General features: G+C 39.7%; 1 protein-coding gene across 1 annotated transcript in view; it reads right to left on the bottom strand.

Annotated features, from left to right (window-relative positions):
- Positions 1-6625: 6625 nt before the first annotated feature.
- The window catches only part of LOC144019696 (protein crumbs homolog 2-like), a 38032-nt gene continuing 22075 nt past the window's right edge, over positions 6626-22582 (bottom strand). Inside the window, exons 8-14 of the mRNA XM_077522919.1 lie at positions 17774-18727; positions 15225-15766; positions 14765-14930; positions 12315-13176; positions 10144-10260; positions 8605-8731; positions 6626-7413 (exon numbers count right to left, since the gene is read on the bottom strand). Of these exons, the coding sequence (XP_077379045.1) occupies positions 7192-7413; positions 8605-8731; positions 10144-10260; positions 12315-13176; positions 14765-14930; positions 15225-15766; positions 17774-18727 (2990 nt within the window). The 3' untranslated portion in view covers positions 6626-7191. The remainder of the gene's footprint in view (positions 7414-8604; positions 8732-10143; positions 10261-12314; positions 13177-14764; positions 14931-15224; positions 15767-17773; positions 18728-22582) is intronic.

Here is a 22582-nt window from a genome sequence, read left to right as displayed (position 1 = left end):
AAAATAGAGTCGTCATCAGGCCAAGTAAAGTGAGTTTCTGAGGAAGCCCACCTGCTTAACTCATTTACTCCCAATAACGTATAAATACGTTTTTTAATGTTCTAAGTGTCCCAAAGACGTATTTATACGTTTGTTTTGTTTTTTTTATATGCTAGAGCATACAGAAGGCTTTGATGCAGCCTCTCAACAGCAAAGAACGGTTGCAGAAATGGTAGTTATTACACAAACGGCCAGCAGGTGGCGGCAGAGCAAAGGAGATCAACCAGGGCCATGTAGAAAAAAAGCTCAATCACTTACAATTGTAAATAGATTTGTGAAAACTGATGAAAGAAGAGACTTTAATCTTTCTTTTGGTAGGTTCCATGCTTTTATAGCAATTGAACAAAAAAATCTGTGGGCCTTGCAAAATCAGTCAAAATCCAGTAAAACAGCCGGGAGCGAACGGGACTGCTTCTGTGAAAATGGCTCGGAGTGAATGAGTTAAATGAAATGCAGTGTTGTCAGGGATTGGGCTGCCGTCTAATCGCACGTATGTCAGTGCTGACAAATCTCAAGGTGCACATCTAATCTCGAAAATCCAATCTCCCCCTGCAACTAAAACACACAAAATGACACCCTGCACAAATATTAAACTCTTCGCAGACGTATTCCGGAAGCATCTTTCCTCTCACATCATTTTATTCTCCACAATCTCCCTCTCTCTCTCTCCTAATGTTCCATCCATCCCGTCTTGATGTTGTCTCCTCAGAAGCCCTGGCAGCCGGATCATCTGTGTCTCTTAGTGTCAATTAAAAGTGAAATATCTGCATTTGTCAACATATCATTTGAGGGGGGCTGTGATGCACCGCTGATTTGTCGATCAATCCCTGACACGGGGGAGTGAATGCCGAGGCAGCCGTCTCCCTCATTAGACCTGGAGCTGGCACTACTGATGGCTGACGCCGCTGGGAGGCTTCGTTCCCCTCTGACATGATACTAACTGGAGAACAGGCCTCATCTGTCAGTCCTCTCACTTGCCAGCCAGCGATCCAGTCAGGGGGAACGCGGGCTACATGGGTGCAGGGGGAGGAGGTACATGAGGGTCACTGGTGCATTCTCAAGGCATGGAAGGTGAGACTATAATGAAGTTGAGTTCAACACAATGCCACAATTGCATTTGATGGTGGACAATTGAAGTGTGTTGACAGCATACTGGAGGCTGGTTGCTTCCGGTTACATTTTTTATTTTTTTTTGGTGGTCATTAGGGATGTAACGATGTCCAAACATCACGATACGATATTATCACGATATGAAGGTCACGATACGATAATTATCACGATATTGTGGGGGCGTCGGCGATATTTAAAAAAAGATCACAATATTGTAAAAAAAAAGAGAGCTCATACTAAAAAAAAAATAAAAAAAAAAAGCACAATATTGTGCTTTTGTACATAACAGCAATGCATATAAACTATATAGACTTGACTATTGATCCCTTTGGGATGGCTCCCACTGGGAAATTTACATGTCCAGCAACAATAAGAACAGATAATAAAAATTTAAAAAAAATCAATCAATCAATCAATAAATAAGGTTATTACATCCGAGATTTAATTAACAATAATAATAATAATAATAATAATAATAATAATAATAATAATAATAATAATAACAGATTTTAAACATAGAAGGCCAAAACATCCCTCATGAAAATTAAATTCCTATTTGTTGCAGAAGAATAAGAAGTTCCCTCAATGGTCGAATTGCAGCCACAAAATGGCAATCACTATTTCTTTATTATTCCTTCATCAATGTGTAGTAAAACATACATTTCATTTTGTTCACACAGAGAAACGATTCCAAATATACATACAAGTATGTGTGACTATCGATTTTGGGGATTGATCATTTTTGATGGGCAGCAGCTTTCTGACACCTTCTGAAATGGTCAATCTAAATGAAAACATCAGTAGAATCGTTCCGATTAGTTTTTACACAGTTAGTGTTAATGTGGTGCTGAAATTTACAATTTGCAATACAAATTTACAAGTGGTACAAACTGGATACTTTGGATTCACACTTCCAAATTTTAATTGTACTATACATTGTGCAACACTGACAAAACAACTCCAGTGGGACGTCACTACCTTAATATACATTTAATGACCTAATTACATTTTCCTGTATTTTGTAGAACAGTGTTTGACTTTACAACTGTAATAGACTTAAACTTGTGGGTGTGGAATGAGACAGCTGTTTTTTTTTTTTTTTAGTTGAACAGGAATAAATACCACAATAAATGTCACAGGATGTTTGAAAACATGAAGGCACAACTTGCATCTCAATATACACAAGACAGACCTGCGCAGTCCCCTTTGGCATTTTTCAAGGGAACTACGGTAAGTAATCACAATACCTTCATAATGATGCCTTCTTGAAGTCAAGAGGAGTAAACAGAAATTATTGTATGTTAGAGATACGAGTACAATGATGGATCACATCAAGCAATGGAAAGTCGGGTGAGAATGCCAAACAACAAACAACACGTTCAGTAATTTTGCATCAAAAAATGACTTCAAGCAATTTGCGCTCATGCTGATTTTATGGAAAGACGCATTTGTAACTATTTGCTGTATAAGTAAACAATGTCAGGACTGACCTGTGTATAGCATGCATATATGCCTTTACTTCCAATTGTGAAACCTCCAGAAAATCGTCTCGTGAAGAACATAAAATGTGTGATAATGTCTTCTTTCTCATAAAGCAACTGTGGAAGTGAGATATTACTGTTAGATCTCTGTCATGAGTCTTTTAATTACCGTATTTTCCGCACTATAAGGCGCACCTAAGATCCTTCAATTTTTTCAAAAGCTGACCATGCGCCTTATAATCCAGTGCGCCTTATATATGGATCAATATTGAGCCGCAACAGGTCTCGCTGTCAAGACGCTATCGGTGACTCTGCACGATCGGTGACGCGCATGCGCGGAAGATCCCGCCATCTTGGATCGCTAGCTAATACGAATACTTTACCTCAGAGAAAATAATAAAACAGATGTTTATTCATTTTGGGAGTGAATGGAGTTGTCAGAAAGCTGGTTTGTAATCTATTAACTCATTTACTCCCAATAACGTATAAATACGTTTTTTTAATGTTCTAAGTGTCCCAAAGACGTATTTATATGTTTTTGTTTTTTTTTAATGCTAGAGCATACAGAAGGCTTTGATGCAGCCTCTCAACTGCAAAGAACGGTTGCAGAAATGGTAGTTATTACACAAACAGCCAGCAGGTGGCAGCAGAACAAAGGAGATCAACCAGGGCCATGTAGAAAAAAAGCTCAATTACTTACAATTTTAAATAGATTTAGGGAAAACTGATGAAACGTAGCTCTCTTCTAATGCTAATTGATGCAAAACGGAAACAGATAGAAACGTACTTTTTTTCCTGATGAAAGAAGAGACTTTAATCTTTCTTTTGGTAGATTCCATGCTTTTATAGCAATTGAACACAATATTCTGTGGGCCTTGCAAAATCAGTCAAAATCCAATAAAACAGCTGGGAGCGAACGGGACTGCTTCTGTGAAAATGGCTGGGAGTGAATGAGTTAATAAAGTTTGACTGACCTATCTGACTGTTTTGTTGACATTCCCTTAAGCGCAGCGCCATCTAATGGATGCATAACGTAACCCCAGCCTCTACTGTAACGCCTTATATATGGAAAAAGTTTTAAAATATGTCATTCATTGAAGGTGCGCCTTATAATGCGGCGCTCCTTATAGTGCGGAAAATACGGTAAATACTACTGGCTTTGTATATGTTACAAAAATTAGAAGACAGGAAATGCTGCATATTACAAACAACACGCACACACACACACAAAAGAAAAAAAAACAACAACAACAAAGCATTTATATCTTAAGTACATACATGAATTAATGTTGACCACATAAGGCTCCCCCTGGAGTCATGTTACAGCAGTTCTCTACACATGTTACGTCAGTGTGTGTGTATTCAAACCTTTCCTTCACTATTTTCACAAATTCCACTTTTAAGACACGTGAGAAGATGAAAACCAGCTAAATGTGTTCTGAGGGATCATTTAGTGGTTTAAGTCAAGCACAAGTGATTTTTCAGACAATATGCTCTTGTCAAGTTGTCTTTAGTTTGACAGTCATTTCTGTTGGATGTGGCATATTTGGGCAATAAAAAAAAATAAAAAAAAAAGTGGCATGGGGAACCTCTAATCTGCATGCAACAAGAACAAACTTCTCATTGAGCATAATTCATAACAAACAAACAAAGTAACATTGAAAGCTTCCAAGTTAACGATGACCACTTATTCAATTAAATTGGGCGAGAAGTGGCTGCCCCTTAACAATAATATCCCAAGATTTTTTTCCTCCCCTTTCAAATACCGGACTGGGGCCATTTGGCCCTTTGCTTTGAATGAACATATTGATGTCTTATAACGGTCATACACTGTTGACATGTAAATGCGGATGTAACTGTCTACACAGACATTATGCAGGAATGTAGCTGAGCTGAGCAAAGGTGATAATTCAAATGTTAAATGTAAAAATGTGTTGCTGTGTAAAGGGAGAATATTTGATAGGCTCCTATGGAAGCCCCAAAGTGTCAAAATTTAATAAATAAAAAGGCCTTTTTGATATAACTATCCTTTTGATAAATAACAGACAATTATGTAATATGGACATTAAATTTTAAAATGAGGTGTTAGTATTATTATGAAAAGTGTTATGCTATTCTTTAATATGTAACAAATATTTTATTTTGATTAAATGATTATTTTTAACAACGTCATACCTTTTAAAAATAATGACATTTAATTTATTTCCAAGGTTTTATAAGATAAGAAAACGTTTTACAAAGTCCATTTTTATCTCATAATGTCCTTTTCCACAATGGTCTTCTTTTACATAATGGCGTTTTCATAATCATTATGAAATATTTAACCAAAATAAAATATTTGTTACATATTAAAGAATAACATAACACTTTTCATAATAATACTAACACCTCATTTTAAAATTTAATGGCCATATTACATAATTGCCTGTTATTTATCAAAAGAATAGTTATTTCAAAAAGGCCTTTTTATTTATTGAATTTTGACACTTTTGGGCCTCCATAGGCTCCAGCTCATGTATTGAATTGTTGTATTGTGAAGATGGTCAACGTTATGCCTGGTTGACATGCAAGTACGTCTTCTCATATTGTCACACCACATCATGTAAAAAGGAACAAGGAAATTTCTTTTTGGCTGTGATGTCCACTAAATCTACACATCCTTGATTTTTGTACATATTGGTCTTTTGCTCACTGGTCATACAAATACAAAAATTCTATGTAAAGTGGATAAACACCAAACAAAAATCCAGTGTCACTTTAGTCATAATTCAAACAATTAGCATGTTCGGACCTGGCATAATAATGCATCCTAAGTCATCCGATCTCAATTGGAATAGTCAAACTTGTGCCATAAAAAATAATGACATTATCCGTTTTCTATAGTTTTTTGTTTTTTTTCTAATCACACATAAAGGTTTAGGGATAGAAAACGGCAAATCGCACAAAATCATGTGAAAATGCATTTCACTATTTACAGAGTAGCAAAAACTGTGCTTCATAGAAGCAATACAGTGTAAATTCAGTGCTTACTAGAAATACCAATTTAACTTTCAACATCAAATGTGATCTGAAAAATGAAATCTATATTCAATAATACTGATCTTTCTTGTCTCTATACAATCATAGCATTAATGTGGTCATAGTAATTTAGGCCAAACATCTTATAGGTTCTATATTATTGTTTGTTCAAAACAGTGTAGCATCAAAATAATACGGAAGATGCTTGAGATCATTTTATATACAGTATCAATATTTGGTATTTAATTCAATACTAAAATGTCTTCATGTACAGTAAATTTCGTACAGTAAATTTTATTCTAAAATAGACTGTATTCGGTCCCAGTCTAAACAGAGAAAATTTTACACTTTACACTTTACACAGAGAATTACCTCCAATACCTTATTTATTTATTTATTTATTTATTTTTGGTCTCTTTTTGGACACACCAGCAGTAATACATTAACATACAGTTGGCGTGGCATAGTTCAAGTGGTAGAGTGGCTATTTCCCATGCTGAAGGTTGTCGGATTAACCCCAAACCTTGAGTGTCTTTATTTTTTTTTATTTATTTTATTTTTTTTATACTGTAATGTTTTACTCTGTTACAAGTGTAAAGTTTACTCCGTGTAGATTGGGACCTAATATAGTTGGTTTTTTTTGGAGTAACATTTACTCCACGAAATTTACCATATGGGATACTGTCTAAGTACAAAAAAAAATTATTAACAATAATTATTAATTACGATGGAAGTTGGTAATGTTCTTTTTTTACTGAGAATTTAAAGAGTAGAGTGGGCCCATCCATCCATCCATCCATCCATCCATCCATCCATCCATCCATCCATCCATTTTCCGAACCGCTTATTGCTCACAATGGTCATGAGGGGTGCTGGAGCCTATCCCAGCTGGCTTTGGGCAGTAGGCTGGGTACACCCTGAACTGCTCAAATTATATATATATATATATATATATATATATATATATATATATATATATATATATATATATTTTTTTTTTTTTTTTTTTTTTAAATATAACATGGACTATTGCCGATTTGTGTAATAAATAACTAAAGATAATTGTCCACTTGTGAGTCAGGACACATGTTTTGAACTAGATGCCGATGTAAAAGAAAATAATAATCATAAAAAATACACAATATTTGGAAGCAATTCATTCTTTCTGACAGCAGGGCATTTTCTTTCTTGCTGATGAAATCACTTATGGATATATGAGTGGTCCATAAGTGAGAAGGAATTAATTTGTGTTCAAAATTGGAACATCTTTCAAACATCAAGATTGTCTTTGTGACTTTTCACATCTTCGCAAACACGTCTTTGTCATATCCTCTCTTCTGATCGGCTTTTACCTTATCCAGATCTGGATCTTCAACATCAGTAGTTTTTCTTCCCACGGTGGAACATCAGATATTTAGATCCATCAGACATACCCCCGATCATTTTTTTTTTTTTTTTTTCAGTGGGGGGGGGGCAAGGCCTTTCCGACCTTTCCTTCTCTCTACTACAGTTCCACACAACCACTAATAAGAGGCTGCAAATGTCAGATTAGCCTCTCCTCAGGCGGCACTTTGAGGACGCTGCCCATCTCCAACCTGGCTCCAGCCACCTCCTGTGAGCTGGGGCTGTAGGTGCCCTCCGACTGACGCTTCTTCCGGGCCGTCATGATGAGGAAAAAGGTCACTAGGATGGCTAATAATACGCACAATGTGGTGAGGGGGATGGTCACCACCAGCCAAGGGATCCTCTCCTTTTGCTCGTCTTTCTGCAAGAGGACATGAGAATACTTGTTTGTTTTTTTTATCCACCCCTCCAATTTTTAAGGAACATATATTACGAAGGTGTAACAAGCAATAAGAAAAACCTGTACTTTAGGTGCCGTTATTCAGAATCCAGTCGTCAGTGGGGTTATTGATTTGGGTTGACATAATCATTTTTATTATTTGGAGAACTACAGCTACGTTACAGTCAAGGAGGATGTCTGTGAGGAAGATTTTTAACTCGTTCACTGCCTTTGACAAGTATACTTGTCAATTGTATTTTTTTAGAGCGGGGATAAATGGGGGCGAATCTGACTATGCTCCACAGTCAATGTCAAACTTGGAAACAACTTTACTGATGCCCAACCACCGCTAGATGACATCATTGCCCCATTTTATAGGAAATAAACACAGTTTCAGAGTCCATGGGAGAAATGGCTGTATTTTGGCAAACCTCCATTTTTCTACTGTCAATTATAAAAGAACGGGACGGGACAAAATGTAGGCAGTCTATTCTGTTATTTGGTAGATTCGGTTTATATATAATTATTGAGCGCAATATCACATGGGTATTGAAAATTTCGAAATTTTCTAAAATGGCTGGCAGTGAATGAGTTTTAACTGGAAAATGTTGTGCATCAATGGACTGTATAATTTAAGCATAGAGGAAAAAAATTTTGGTACCAGCTTTGAACCTGCATTTAGAAAAGATGTAATGCAAGGAATCATTTTTAAAAATGTCAAAATTTTAGCACATACAAGTAACAAAGCATATATATCACGTGTGTCGGCATAGCGTGAGACCAAAACCTTGTACCTGCAAATTTGTCAGTTTTCAGGACACCGAAAACACGTTTTTTCAACCATTGACGTTGCATCAATGTATTTCTTTCTTCACTACTTCTTATTTATTTACTGATGTAAAATGTATTTACTTGTTAAAAAAAAACAACAACCTGTATTCGCACTTCAAAATGTTTGCTTTGTTCTTGTTTACTGCAAAAATGATGTTTATGTACAGCACTTTGTATACAGCAACTCCTGTTCTTAAAGTGCTTTATAAATAAAGTTGAGTTGAGTTGAGTTGAGACATTTTCAACACTTTCAATTGGTCAATAATTCATAAAAATGACACCCACACCGTTTTGTCCGATATAATGTATAGTGGCATATTTCAAGATTTCATGATCACTTACGTTGCTTTCACACAGTGTGCCACTATAGCCTGGCACACATACACACTGGAAGTGGTTGAGTCTGTCTAGACAGGTGGCACCATTTAGACAAGGATTGGACTCACATTCGTCTATTTCTGTCTCACACCTGAAAGACATCAGCAGGGCTTTAATACAACAAGAAGTGACACACACCTTCACCAGCAGCGCTCACAAATAAACACTCCTGACCTGACATGGTGAGACAGTCTAAGCCTCTCTCAACGGCATGTTTGGAGTTTTGTTTTTTGTTTTTTTTGTTTTTTGTGCTGAGAAAAAAATAGGGATTTTAACCTTGATTATAAAAACTCAAAATAATGTGACTGCTCACCATTTCCTTGTAACTGACCTGATTTAAAAAATAAAATAAAAAAATAAAAAAATAAAAAAACATTACTGTATTAAATAGTAGATGTCATTTTTACATTTTTGCTGACCAACAGATTTTCATTACAAAAAAATGTACCGAATGATGAAGTTTTCATTCTGGGAAGCGTTATTAGGCTATATAAAAATGATCTAAATAAATAGCTGTCTGGATTGGTTAACTATCTACAACAGTGGTGTCCAAACTGCGGTCCGGGGGCCATTTGCGGCCCGCCGTCCATTTTTTTGTGGCCCGCGACATATGCTAAAAATGGCATTTGACTCGGTCCAAAATAAAATGAAACAAAAATGTTTGGAGATGGTCAAAGTAAGAAGGGAGGGTGTCGAAAAACACAGGTGCCATTAAACGTTATTTTAGTTAACGAAAACTAACGAAAAAAGTAAAATTCAAAAAACAATTTCGTTAATGAAATAAAACAAAAACAAAGATGCTTTTTAAAAAAGAAAACTACCTGAAACTACATTTTATGTTTACAAAACTAACTAAAATAGAACTATAATTATAGCAAAAATGTCCTTCGTTTTAGTCTTTGGTAATTGAATGCATGAGCCTTTGGGGATGATTTTAAATGTGATTTTTAGTAGATTTATTTTTGATATAAAGCAGAATAATGACGTCGCGCCCATGGTGTTGCGCACTAGTAATACACATTTAAATAAATAAATAAATAAATAAAATAAAATAAAATAAAAAAACTAAAACTAATACTGAAACTAACTAAACTAAAACTAAGCATTTAATAAAGAACTAAAACTAATAAAAAACTAACACAACCTCCGTGAAAAATAATTAAAACTAACTAAAAAAAACAAAAAACAAACTCAAAACAAAATAAAAACTAAAATGAAAAATTCCAAAACTATAATAACCCTACTGTCATATTACAAATAAATTGGTTTATATACTGTAGCATTTTTCTAAATAAGCAAAATCATAAATCAATTATTTGTACAATTTTAGGACTAAACACAATTTCTCTTCATAAAATTATGTGGCCCTTGCATCCTTCTGATTTTCTGTATGTGGCCCTCAAATGAAAAAGTTTGGACACCGCTGATCTACAAGAATACATTTCCGTTCAGATAGATCAACGACGTGTCTTGTGTGAAATACTGCATGTGTGAGACTCTCACCTGGCACCAGCGTAACCTGGCTTGCAGGTGCAGTTGCCACCAGTGTCCCCCCCAATGCAAACCCCTCCATTCAGGCACTCGGTCTTGGCATCACATGCCACTGGAGGAAATCGCCACCTGTTGGGCACAGAAATAGAATACAAACGTCTGTACCAGTACCACACTGGGTGGTGACTTTAAAGCTCGGTGCTTCCTGTCGGTTTAACTTATTTCTATTTTATATATGCATCCAATATTAGCAGGCATGGATATTAATAATACAAGTTGCTGTGTGCCACTGTGTGTAGGTCACACAGACTAATTAATTATATTAACAAGGGGAACGTAATATGCTTGTGAAGCGAGTCGATAAGTGGAGGAGCTTAATGCGTGTTTGCATTAGCAAGTAAGTGCCTCAATATTAAGTGTTACTAGAGATTGTAGGTTGTTTATATGCATTGCTGTAATGTACAAAAGCACATATTATATATTGTGTGTATTTTTTATTTTTTTCTCTTCTTTTTTATTTTTTTTATTTTTTTTAATTTTTTTATTTTTTTATATTTTTTTTACAATATTGTGACCTTTTTTGTATCGCCAACCTCCCCCACAACATTGTGATAATTATCATATCGTGATGTTTTGATATTGTTTGATCCCTAGCAATTATGTTACACAGCACATAGCTGGTTTGTTTTCTTATGCTACGAAGCTGGTGGTTCTGTCCAGGCTGCTCAGTGCAATACTAAAAAGTAAAAATAAATAAATAAATAAATAAATAAATAAATAAATGTGTTTTTATGTCTCAATATTAACATTCATTAACTTCCTAGATGATGATGTTTTGACCCTAGACTGGAATTCATTTGTCATAAGTACCTTTTTATATATTTTATGACCAAACCAGCAGTCAACCACCATCCCAGAACAGAGTGTACTCGATCCGAAAGCTTTCATAGTTTTGACAAGTTTGTTTGAACACACAAGATTAAGTTTTAAACGAATGTGGCTGCATGTGTTCTTCCAATACTTCACATATGACTTGGTAAAAGACAATGGTATGACTTTGAACACAAGCAGGAAAATTATCATTAAAAAACAACTATTATGATCAACATTTGTGTAGCAGGGCGGCACGGTGGGTGACTGGTTAGCACGTCGCCTCCCAGTTCTGAGGACTCCGGTTCGAGTCCAGGCTTCGGCCATTCCTGGGTGGAGTTTGCATGTTCTCCCCGTGCCTGCGTGGGTCTTCTCCGGGTACTCCGGTCTCCTCCCACATTCCAAAGACATGCATGGCAGGTTAATTGGGCGCTCCGAATTGTCCCTAGGTGTGTGTGTGAGTGTGGATGGTTGTTCGTCTCTGTGTGCCCTGCGATTGGCTGGCAACTAGTCCAGGGTGTCCCCCGCCTACTGCCCAGAGCCAGCTGAGATAGGCGCCAGCACCCCCCGCGACCCTTGTGAGGAATAAGCGGTCAAGAAAATGGATGGATGGATGGATGGATTTGTGTAGCACTACCTTACTTGAGCTGGAATTCTTGGAGGGAAAACTATTGGTTTAGTAGTCTGTCCAAGTTATTTGGTAAAAATTGAGGTACCGTATTTTCCACACTATAAGGCGCACCTAAAAGCCTTCACTTTTTTTCAAAAGCTGACCATGCGCCTTATAATCCAGTGCGCCTTATGTATGGATCAATATTGAGCCGCAACAGTTCTCGCTGTCAAGACGCTATCGGTGACCCCGCACGATCGGTGACGCGCATGCGCAGAAGATCCCGCCATCTTGGATCGCTAGCTAATACGAATACTTTACCTCAGAGAAAATAATAAAACAGCTGTTTATTCATTTCGGGAGTGAATGGAGTTGTCAGAAAGCTGGTTTGTAATCTATTAATAAAGTTTGACTGACCTATCTGACTGTTTTGTTGACATTCCCTTTAGCGCAGCACCATCTAATGGATGCATAACGTAACCCGAGCCTCTACTGTAGGCCTTATATATGAAAAAAAAATTTAAAATATGTCATTCATTGAAGGTGCGCCTTATAGTGCGAAAAATACTGTAATATAAGAGCAACCGACCAAGCATTATAAGCCATTTAATGCTATAATGATAAATGAAGTCCAAAATGACTGATGATGGAAGGAGTCTCACATGCTCTAAAATTATATAAAAGACAAAGATGACCAACTTACTGACAGCGTTTGCCCACGTATCCAGGAAGACATACACAGGTATGAGTAACAATTGTTTCCACACAAGTCCCCTCATTCAAGCAGCTGAACTCCAAACAGTTATCCACTTCTTCCTGACAGTTTCTGCCTATGTATCCAGGCTCGCAGTCACATTGGTAGTCTGCCAGAAGATCTCGACATGTCCCATAGACACAGGGTTCAGGAGAGCATTCGTTTATCTCGGCCTCACATAGTTCTCCCTCCCATCCTGGTTTGCAGCTGCAGTTAAACTCATTAAAATGGTCCTGGCACACGCCCTCATTGAAACACGGCTGAGGGTCACAAACCGGGGCACCCTGGCATCCCAAGGTGGCCTCATGTCCGCTCAGTCTGGAGAAATGACTTGTCTGAGGGGTTTCTGGTACACTGAAAACTGGCAGGTAGATTCCACCAACTCGTACTTCCCCCAAACATCCAGAATATTTCTCCGCCAGCCAAATTTGGGTATCATTAAGGAAGTTAAGGTTGCCGCCAACTCCAAGGCTAGAACCGGCTGACTGCCCATCCACAGTGAGACGCCATCGGGACACTGTCTGCGCGGGGTCGATCATGGTCAACTGGATGCGATGCCACGCTCCATCTGCGATGGTTCTGTCACTGGTGAACGCGAGCAGGTCCGCACTTGTCCCGGTGTCCATTTTGACCAGAAGTGTGGAATTAAGGAGACCCAGACAGAACACCTCAGATCGGTTCTCGGCCCGCAACAGGATTCCGTTGTCGTCTCGTGTTCTAATGTCCATCGTGATGTTTGTTACCGGGCTCAACAGGGAGCTGTTGGCAAAATACTCGAGAGCATTGTCCTGGAAAATGGCTTCAGTCAAACCTGTGGGGAGCAAAGATAATGAGTTTTATTTAGATCCTATGAAATAACTGACTTTACTTTGAGTGGAGAATAGGAATTTTTAGACACAGTAAAATATTCCGTTTGGGGCTTTTATAGCATAGCTATTTTCTAGGGGTGTTAAAAAAAATCGATTCGGCAATATATCGTGATATTAAATCGCGCAATTCTCGAATCGATTCAATAGGCGGCTGAATCGATTTTTAAACTTCCATTTTCAATGTAAAAATATTCAACAAAACGTCTTACTTCGGGTTAGGGTTCACACTAGTGTTGTTCCGATACCGATACTGGTATCGGCAGAGGTGCCGATACTGCATTAAAACAGTGGTATCGGTATCGGTGACTACTCACAAGTAACACTAATATAGGATTTTGGATGCAGCATCTTGTGTCTTGCTGGTGCACGACATTCACTGATATGTGACATGTTCACTGCATGCCGATATAAGATATCCTATTGGCCCTTGAATGCTCTGAACCAATGGCAGGACAGCTTTTTCATGTTCAGGGAAAAAAAACTTGGGTATCGGTATGGTATTGGTATCGGCCGATACTGCAAAGCTGGGTATCGGTATCGGTGGCCAAAAAACGGTATCAGAACAACACTAGTTCACACCTTAAGCATGGAAGAATGTTATATTAATGGAACATTAAACCATAATATTTTTATTTCATTGCTGTTCAAACATGAAACAGATCACAACCTGTATAAGACTTAAGTTTCAGATAAATAAAGAATACATTTTCATACAAATCTTACACTGGACTAGTTTACTGATTAGTATTTTCTAAATTTGAAGTAAAAAAAAATAAATTGCAACAATCGACTTATAAATTCGTATCGGGATTAATCGGTATCGAATCGAATTGTGACCTGTGAATCGTGATACGAATCGAATCGTTAGTTACTAGGCAATTCACACCCCTACTATTTTCTAATGTATTTTTCCTATTCCTGTATCATTGACCATTAGTTATGTTTTTTTATGCTGACACCAATTGTATTGAGACTAGTGTTGTTCCGATACCGATACTGGTATCGGCAGAGGTGCCGATACTGCATAAAAACAGTGGTATCGGTATCGGTGACTACTCACAAGTAACATGCCGATACCATTAATTCCAACGCTAATATAGGATTTTGGATGCAGCATCTTGTGTCTTGCTCGTGCACGACATTCACTGATATGTGACATGTTCACTGCATGCCGATATAAGATATCCTATTGGCCCTTGAATGCTCTGAACCAATGGCAGGACAGCTTTTTCATGTTGAGGAAAAAAAAAAAAAACTCAAGTATCGGTATGGTATCAGTATCGGCCGATACTGCAAAGCTGGGTATCGGTATCGGGAGCCAAAAAACGGTATCGGAACAACACTAATTGAGACTCTTGACATTGCAGAATGCCTTTCACCTAAAAGACAAAAAGAAACAAAAAAACTCTACTTGAATTTCTATTCTTAGCTGGTATCCGATTGGTCGGTTATCCAAACCATTAAGTGTTAAATTACGCTTCTCTAACGTTTTCCTCAGGTGACTTTTATCTTGGAGAAAAGATGACTCACACTCATAACCATCCCATAGGTCGACACACTGCCCTCCTTTGAAGCAAGGGTCTTCGACACACCACAAACGTCTCTCGCACAGCCGTCCCGAGAAGTTAACGGGACAGTCGCACTTGAAATCGTTCCAGGTGATCTGACACTTTCCGCCGTTGGCACAGGGCTCGCTCTGCGTGCGCACAAAACACGGGTGCATGGATTAGATTCTCACTTGTGAAAGCGCTAACCCAAGATGACTGCACAGGTTCAGAACGAGCAGCAGAGAAGATTAAGAGGTAACAAACAGATCAAAGGGATTCACAACCGGATCAATGTCAGTTAGGTTGACGCACAGCCCGATTGCCAGAGTGCACGGGAGCATTGCAATACCGCTTCCCTCAGCTTGGAAATCAAAACACCAGCGGTGGGGGTGTGGCATTAAAACGGCTTTGTAGGGATCAATGTGTCGTTTTTTATACAGTACCTTGCATGTATTGTCACTTTGACATCCTGGCAGAACATTCTTCTGTGCAGTTGCCTGATAAATTTCCACCTCTTCTTTACGGTCCACGATGGTCAAATGCTTCATATCCAGTCGAATGTCTTGTAGGCAGCCTTTAAATTTTCCACCCCAGTTATTCATATTTTCACCTACAGGGAGTCCTCCAACATACACAACATCCCCTGCCTCAATGCTCACGTTCCCGATGGCGCGATGGTTGCCCGCTATGGGGAAGAACACGTGGCCGTAGTTTACTTTTATCGTCACCAAATGATTTTTTCCATCTGTGACAAACTTTGCCTCGGATAAGAGTGTCGTGTAAGGGCTGTAGACGGCAACTGTAGCTTCCTTCAAGTAGATTGTCAGGTAGGACCTTTCCTCTCGGCGAAACTGCAGAAGAAGGCCATTTTTTTTCAGAGAGCGCAAAATGAAGGAGATGGTGAAATTTTCTCCATGTGTTTCGGTGATGTTGAAGGCAGCGTAGCTTGTAGTGTTCTCATGACCAAAGGTCCACGATGGGTATTCTACAAAGACAATGTTTACACAGATTTGTTACACAAAATAATACTAGGCTTACTATAATAGCTGCTGTTGAGGCAGGAGTAAAACTGTGCTTTGTCTGTTTTAGGAACTAAAAATGGAATTAAACTGCCTCTCGTTACAATTAGGGATGTCATGATAAGAGCAATATTGTCGTCGTCATGTTCACAATATTTAAAAGGAACACATCTGTCAAAAAAGTCAGGTTGATTTCCATTTGTGCAGTTCTAGCACCCTCTAGTGGCTAGTTTATTAGTGCAATTTAATTTTCATTAGGGATGTTTTGGTCTTCTATGTTTAAAATCTATGCTAATTGTCGAATGAAGGGGAACCGAATCTGCTTGTGAAGCGATCAACGTGTGCTTGCATTAGCAAGTAAGTGCCTCAATATTGTTATTAGAGATTGTAGGTGGTTTATATGCATTGCTGTTATGTACAAAAGCACAATATTGTTTTGTTTTGTTTTTTTTAATTATGAGCTCACTTTTTTTTACAACATTGTGATCTTTTTTAAATATTGGCAACGCCCCAACAATATCCTGATAATTATCGTATCGTGACCTTCATATCGTGATAATATCGTAATGTGATGTTTGGATATCGGTACATCCCTAGTTACAACAGCTATCTTAACAGATAGTTTCAGACAGCTTAAAGACGAACTCCTTGGCGCCATCTAGTGGCCACTACGGTGGCTCAGAGAGACCACATTTCGCAATCCTACCACCAATTCTTATTTTGCGTGAGCAAATGAGCATCTCGGATATCAACGGCGACTTGGCAGCCGTTGTGAAGCCCGGCGAGCCATGCCGAAACACCGAGCGAGCGGGAATTAGCCGGAGCAGCTAACAAGTGTGGTTAGCACTGGGGTGACAAAACTACGGCCCGGGGGCCATTTGCGGCCCGCCATACATTTTTTGGCGGCCCGCGGCAAACACTAAAAATAATTTTTCAATGCTGTTTAAAAAAAAAAAAAAAAAAGAGGGTGGATTAAACATTTCTAGCTACGCAAAGACACAAATTTACAGCTAATAATTCAGTTTCAGAAATAAAAATAGTTTCATCCACTTGTTGCTAAGTGTCAAGGTCCAATTTGTGAAAACATCACATTAAATTAATGGTTCTTAAGTGTGGTCAGTCTACTACCGATTGTTCTTGTTGTGGTTCAGAATGTCAAGTTGGGATTCAGCTGCTGCTCAGTGGAGAGGCATATCTATTATAGTGGCACACAGGGGTCACAATTTGCCTTGTGACTGTTAGCAGTTTTCAATAAGTAACGGTACATTATATCAACAATTTATAATTGCTTCATTGATTTTTACCATGTTTAACTCATTCACTGCCTTTGACGGAAAAAGACGTCAAATTATGCATTTTTTTGCTAGTCTGGCAATGAACGTGTTAATAAATAACTAAAAAAAATCAATAAAAAAAATCAAAGTGGCCCTTGCAGCTTTCTAAAAGTTTGGACACCCCTGGGTTAGCAGGAGTTAGTCAGAGCCATAGGCTGGAGTGGCTAACAAGAGTGGCTAGCGGAAAAAAAATATAAATAAAAAAGCTAGTAAAAGCTTGTGTGAGCAAAGCAGAAGGTGACAAGCGACGACGGGCCCGAAACACGGGAGTTAGTGAAAAGTGGCGACCACCTGCAGGCCCCAGGTGTGCAAGGTAAGCTGCGGTCGACCCACACTCAATGCAATATGACCCGGGCTCACTACATTCGCAAAGTTGTCTTTTGGGCATCCGTCGCAGGAAGATGGCGGAGAAACATGGCAGCTCTACTAAGGTGATACTACAGCCATGTAATATAATTAGAGATGACTAGGCCTACGATTATATATAAAAATAAGTTTATGATCCATTGTCTGCATTCTATAGACATAAACAGTCATTTTTTAAAATGAATGAATTATTAGTTAACCACTAGATGTCGCTAGGATCACTGAATATCCATTTAAAAAGCAGTATAATATCACAATTGGAAAAAATCTCACCATTTTCACACGTTTCTCCAAAGTAAGGTCGGTGACACTGACATTTGGCCACAACCCACAAGTCCACGCAAAACCCAAACTGTTTGCAAGGGTCGTCATGGCACAAATCTTCTTTGACACATCCCAATTCCAAACTTATGTTCTCCTCTCTCATGAGGTCCTGAGGCAGCAGCAAGTTATAGTCAACTCGAAGGTCTTCCATGCAGCCAATGAAGCTCCTCCCACTTAACGTGAGTGTCAAATATTCCTTTGGCGCTCCTCCTACATACAGCTGTTGAAAAGAATTGGACTGGAAGAAGATCAGATGGTTGTACACTTGATTTTTCACTTGACATCCTTCCTCGCAGCCGGGTCCCTCGACAACCATAATCAGTCGCTCGTCCATAGTCACGGTGACTCGGTACCATTCGCCGTCATTGACGGAACCCGGATAAATGACCTGTAGCAATCGGCCAGATTTTAACCTGGCCCGGAGTGAACCCCGCACTAACTCCAGGGAGATGTAGTGTTCCGTGGTACCGCGATGGTACAGCAGCATGTCAGGCAAAGTGCTCCTGAATCTGAGCTGCATATGGAGACCGTAGCTGTAGTCATCAGTACCTTGTCTCACTCTGTTTTTAGAAACGGGCAGCTGCATGTGGACGTAGCCCTCGGAGTTGAAGGAAAAAGTGGTGGAGGTGTTGCAGAGCTCTCCCGTCCAGCCTGGCCCACAGAGGCACGTGTAGCTATGCTCGCCGTACGCTGTCAGCAGAGGCATGCAGATGCCGTCATGTTGACACTGGTGCTGCTGACAGCCCACCAGCAGAACATCACAGTCGCGCCCGCCCAATGGCTCCCTGCCAGCTTCTGCTTCAGGACAATGGCATATATAAGCGTTGGCAGCATCTTGACATGTGGCACCGTTCTGGCAGGGATCGCTCTCGCACTCATCAATATCCACTTCACAATGCACACCTGCATTCAAAAGAAAACATACACACACAATTATAGTCAGTCATCACATCCCGACGGCATTGCCGCATATCATCAATGAATTTAATCAGATTACGCAAGTTGATAAATCAAACATCGGCCACTGTGCTGGAAAGTGGCTGATCCGACGTCCTTAATTAGATGCAGAGACAAGCCTGCCTGCATGCAGCCTTCTAAGCAGATTTGATTGAGGCGGCGCGTTATCTTGTCATTTGGCAGATGAGGAAGCCGGGAGAGGAAGTTGCATTCGGGTAACATTCAATTTACAATATTCCGAACTGCGCTAATTTGATGGAAAGCGCATTGACTTTTTGGACTTTGCGGCGTTGACTGTCATACGGTGATTATAGTACGTGTTGGTCGGTTCATTTTGGAATATTGCAGCCTTACAAATAGTGTTGTTCCGATACCGATACTGGTATCGGCAGAGGTGCCGATACTGCATAAAAACAGTGGTATCGGTATCGGTGACTACTCACAAGTAACATGCCGATACCATTAATTCCAAAGCTAATATAGGATTTTGGATGCAGCATCTTGTGTCTTGCTGGTGCACAACATTCACTGATATGTGACATGTTCACTGCATGCCGATCCAAGATATCCTATTGGCCCTTGACTGCTCTGAACCAGTAGCAGGACAGCTTTTTCATGTTGAGGCAAAAAAAAAATTAAAGTATCGGTATGGTATCGGTATCGGCCGATACTGCAAAGCTGGGTATCAGTATCGGTATCGGGAGCCAAAAAACGGTATCGGAACAACACTACTTACAAACTAGGGGTGTGCTCAAAAAATCGATACGGCAATATATCGTTGCGGGCCTCATTACAATACACGTATCGATACGCAGGCGTCAGAATCGGTGTTGCTCGTTTACTCTAAATAGGCAGCTTGCATTATACCTAAAAAATAAAACCCAGCAGCGTCTTTGAAGTTAACTGCCTTCAATTAATGTAAAAATAGCTCACCAGTGATTGGACAGTGTCTTGCTAAGAAAAATTAAAGCAGAGGAAGAATAGCAATATTTATTTACTCATAAACTTAAAGGAAGGCTCCTTTAATTTTACATGTATGGCTTGATTGGCAGTAAATAGTTAGTATAGCTACGAAACATGCATAAGAGCTGAAGAATACACTCCTATATTGATTTATTTAACTTTTTTCAACAAAGAAGTACTTCCGTGTTGCAACGCCCCCAAGTGGTGACGTCACTAGTGTGTATACTCGCTTGGGGAACAGTAGTTCACGCAGACATAACAACGAGGAAGACACAAACGTCAGTTATGCCTTACTGTATTGCAAAATTTTGCAAGGCGTCGGCAAGGAAAAACCCGCGAGACCCCCCCCCCCCCCCCCCCCAAAAAAAAAAAAAAAAAAAAAAAAAAAAAAAAGCTACTTGAGTAGACAATGGTTTGTTTGCTAAGTGCTGTCAACCTCCCGAAGGACAAGCAGGCGTGCGCGCAGCGAACATTTCAGGCATGAGGACTTCGAATATATGTTACAATTTGAGATGGGGTACGCCACACGCCTAATACTAAAGCCCAACGCAGCACCGAGTATCTTTAAAGAACCAGACGTGGGAAATAATCAAGCCGATGGAGGAGCCGCAACTGCTAGCAACACGGAGCCTTCACTCTCACAACAGCCGACACAAATCGAGGTCTTACTACGGCCACTGAAAGATCTCGGAGAAGCGAAGCAAATTTAAAGCGAAAGGTAGGCATGTTTCGGGGGTGGGGGGGCATTGGTTATTATACTGCACGGACTGTTTTATTTCATAATTCATTTGAAGGTGGCCAACGCAGGGGCACGTCGGCACGTTACCGTAATGCACAGTATTAACAATCGTTGGGGCGGCTGGCTTGACTTCGTCTTTTCGAGTGGCGGCTGGCCTGACCGCAGTGGGACGCTACGCAAAAAAGAAAAAAAAAACAGCTAGGGGAGGTTGGGTGCTGTAACGACGATACATTTAATTTTACTATTTTTTCTTTTTCCTGAAATATTTCGTCAGTTCCACACGTTTTGCATTGCTCGTACTGTGTGTCACTTTACCTGTTGGATATTTGCTCCTCCAAGACTTTTCTTCTTCACATCTTTCATCGCAACCAAAGCTATCCTGAGAATGTCTATTTAGTATTGCCATGTTGAATGTCTGATGTTCCAGGATGCAGTTGAGATTGTCCGCAAGGAACCGATCCTCGAGTTCTTTCATTTCCAGACAGCACACATTCATTAGCGGATTGTCCATTCCTGCAGCTCCCGCACGAGCACCACTCACCCCCCGCCTGATTCACTCGTTCGTCAAAGTTTATTTTGTGCCCGAAAAGACCATCTGGCGCCACAACTTTCACATCCAAGGCAGACTTTCCTTCGGTAGTGTTATTTTGTCGTGTTGGCTCGAAGCGATAAGGTTTAATCCTTCCGGGTTTGACGCTAGATGCACGGCTGCGTTGCATAGTGCTTCCATAGTGTAGCGTTTACACACTAGTGACGTAAACATCCGGGTTATTTAGTCACGTGTAACAAACATGCCGGCGTTCGATTCATTTTAACAATGGTTTAAAAGTTATTAAATGTACATAAAAAAATAATCACGTCACCAAATTAATTATTGAAAAAGTAGCAACTTTTTGCTGCTAAAAATGGATCAATAAGTAAAGTGTCCCTTTAACATGGCATGTGTCTCAATGTACCAAATTTCCTATATTTTGTTTAAAAAAACGAAATAAAATGTGTTATATGGAAAAAAAAATGCTGTTTTTATTTCCCCAAATATTTCAAATAAGCACATTTTAGAGCTGTAATTTACAGAGCGTACACATTTAGACCAGGCATGCGCGCTTGGTGGTAAACCAGAAGAGCTACTAACAAAAAGATTGTTGTCATCCAGCATAATAAACATATCCTTTAGGTATACATATGACTGTTATTATAAAATGCAAGTAAACGAATGTGAAATATTGGGATACGTATCGCCTTGAATATCATGTATTGGGATACATATGTATCGCGATACGTATCGTATCGTGACCCCTGTATCATGATACGTATCGTATCGTGAGGTTGGCGGCAATACCCAGCCCTATTACAAACTACGAGCGGGAGTAAAGCATGAACGCATTTCAAAACGTTTATTTAGCTATCCGTGTTACTATATGTCAAGGTGATGTCTTCTGTAATAGAAGCACCATTTTATTGCTACAAAACATATTAAAAGTGCTGTACCATGCTGTACCTGTCAGCCGCCATGGCCCACAGCAGAAACAGAGCAGCAGCAGCAGCAGTAACCTCCTTCCTCTCATGTTCCAATGAGTTTACGCCAAAACACGCACACGCTCTTACACTGCTGGATGGCACAATTCTCGCTCTTTTTACTCCTTAAGCTTAAAAAGTACAAGTGTCTTTATTCCTCCACTGTGATCCTTGCGGGCAGACAGGAGTGATTACAAGGCAGCCCTGCCCACCTTTTCTTTTCTTTTTTTTCCCCCGTCTTCCATCCGTCTGTCCCTCCCTCCCTCACACCCTGCGCTCCTGAATGCCTACAGCCCATCCCGAGCGAAGTAATAAGCCTCCAGCCTCCAGCTGGCTCCTGTCAGTATTTGACAAGAGGAATGCATTCCTGATCCCTGCACTGGTTGTGGCAGGTGTTTCTGAAACCAACCTGTAGGTGGCACTGCAGGCCGATGGCGACATGCAATCATGGCCGTCCGGTTAAACGCACGCACACGTGTCAAGATCCGGTCCTCGACGGTCCGAGTCCTGCGTGTTTTCGAGGTTTCGCTACCCCAACGCACCTGATTCAATGATCAGGATAACGAACAGGCTCATGCAGAGCT

This window comes from Festucalex cinctus, chromosome 5, assembly GCF_051991245.1.
Source record: "Festucalex cinctus isolate MCC-2025b chromosome 5, RoL_Fcin_1.0, whole genome shotgun sequence".
In the NCBI taxonomy this organism is placed as follows: Eukaryota; Metazoa; Chordata; class Actinopteri; order Syngnathiformes; family Syngnathidae; genus Festucalex; species Festucalex cinctus.
Note: the sequence above shows the minus strand (reverse complement) of the source record. Positions and strands in the feature narration are given on the sequence as shown.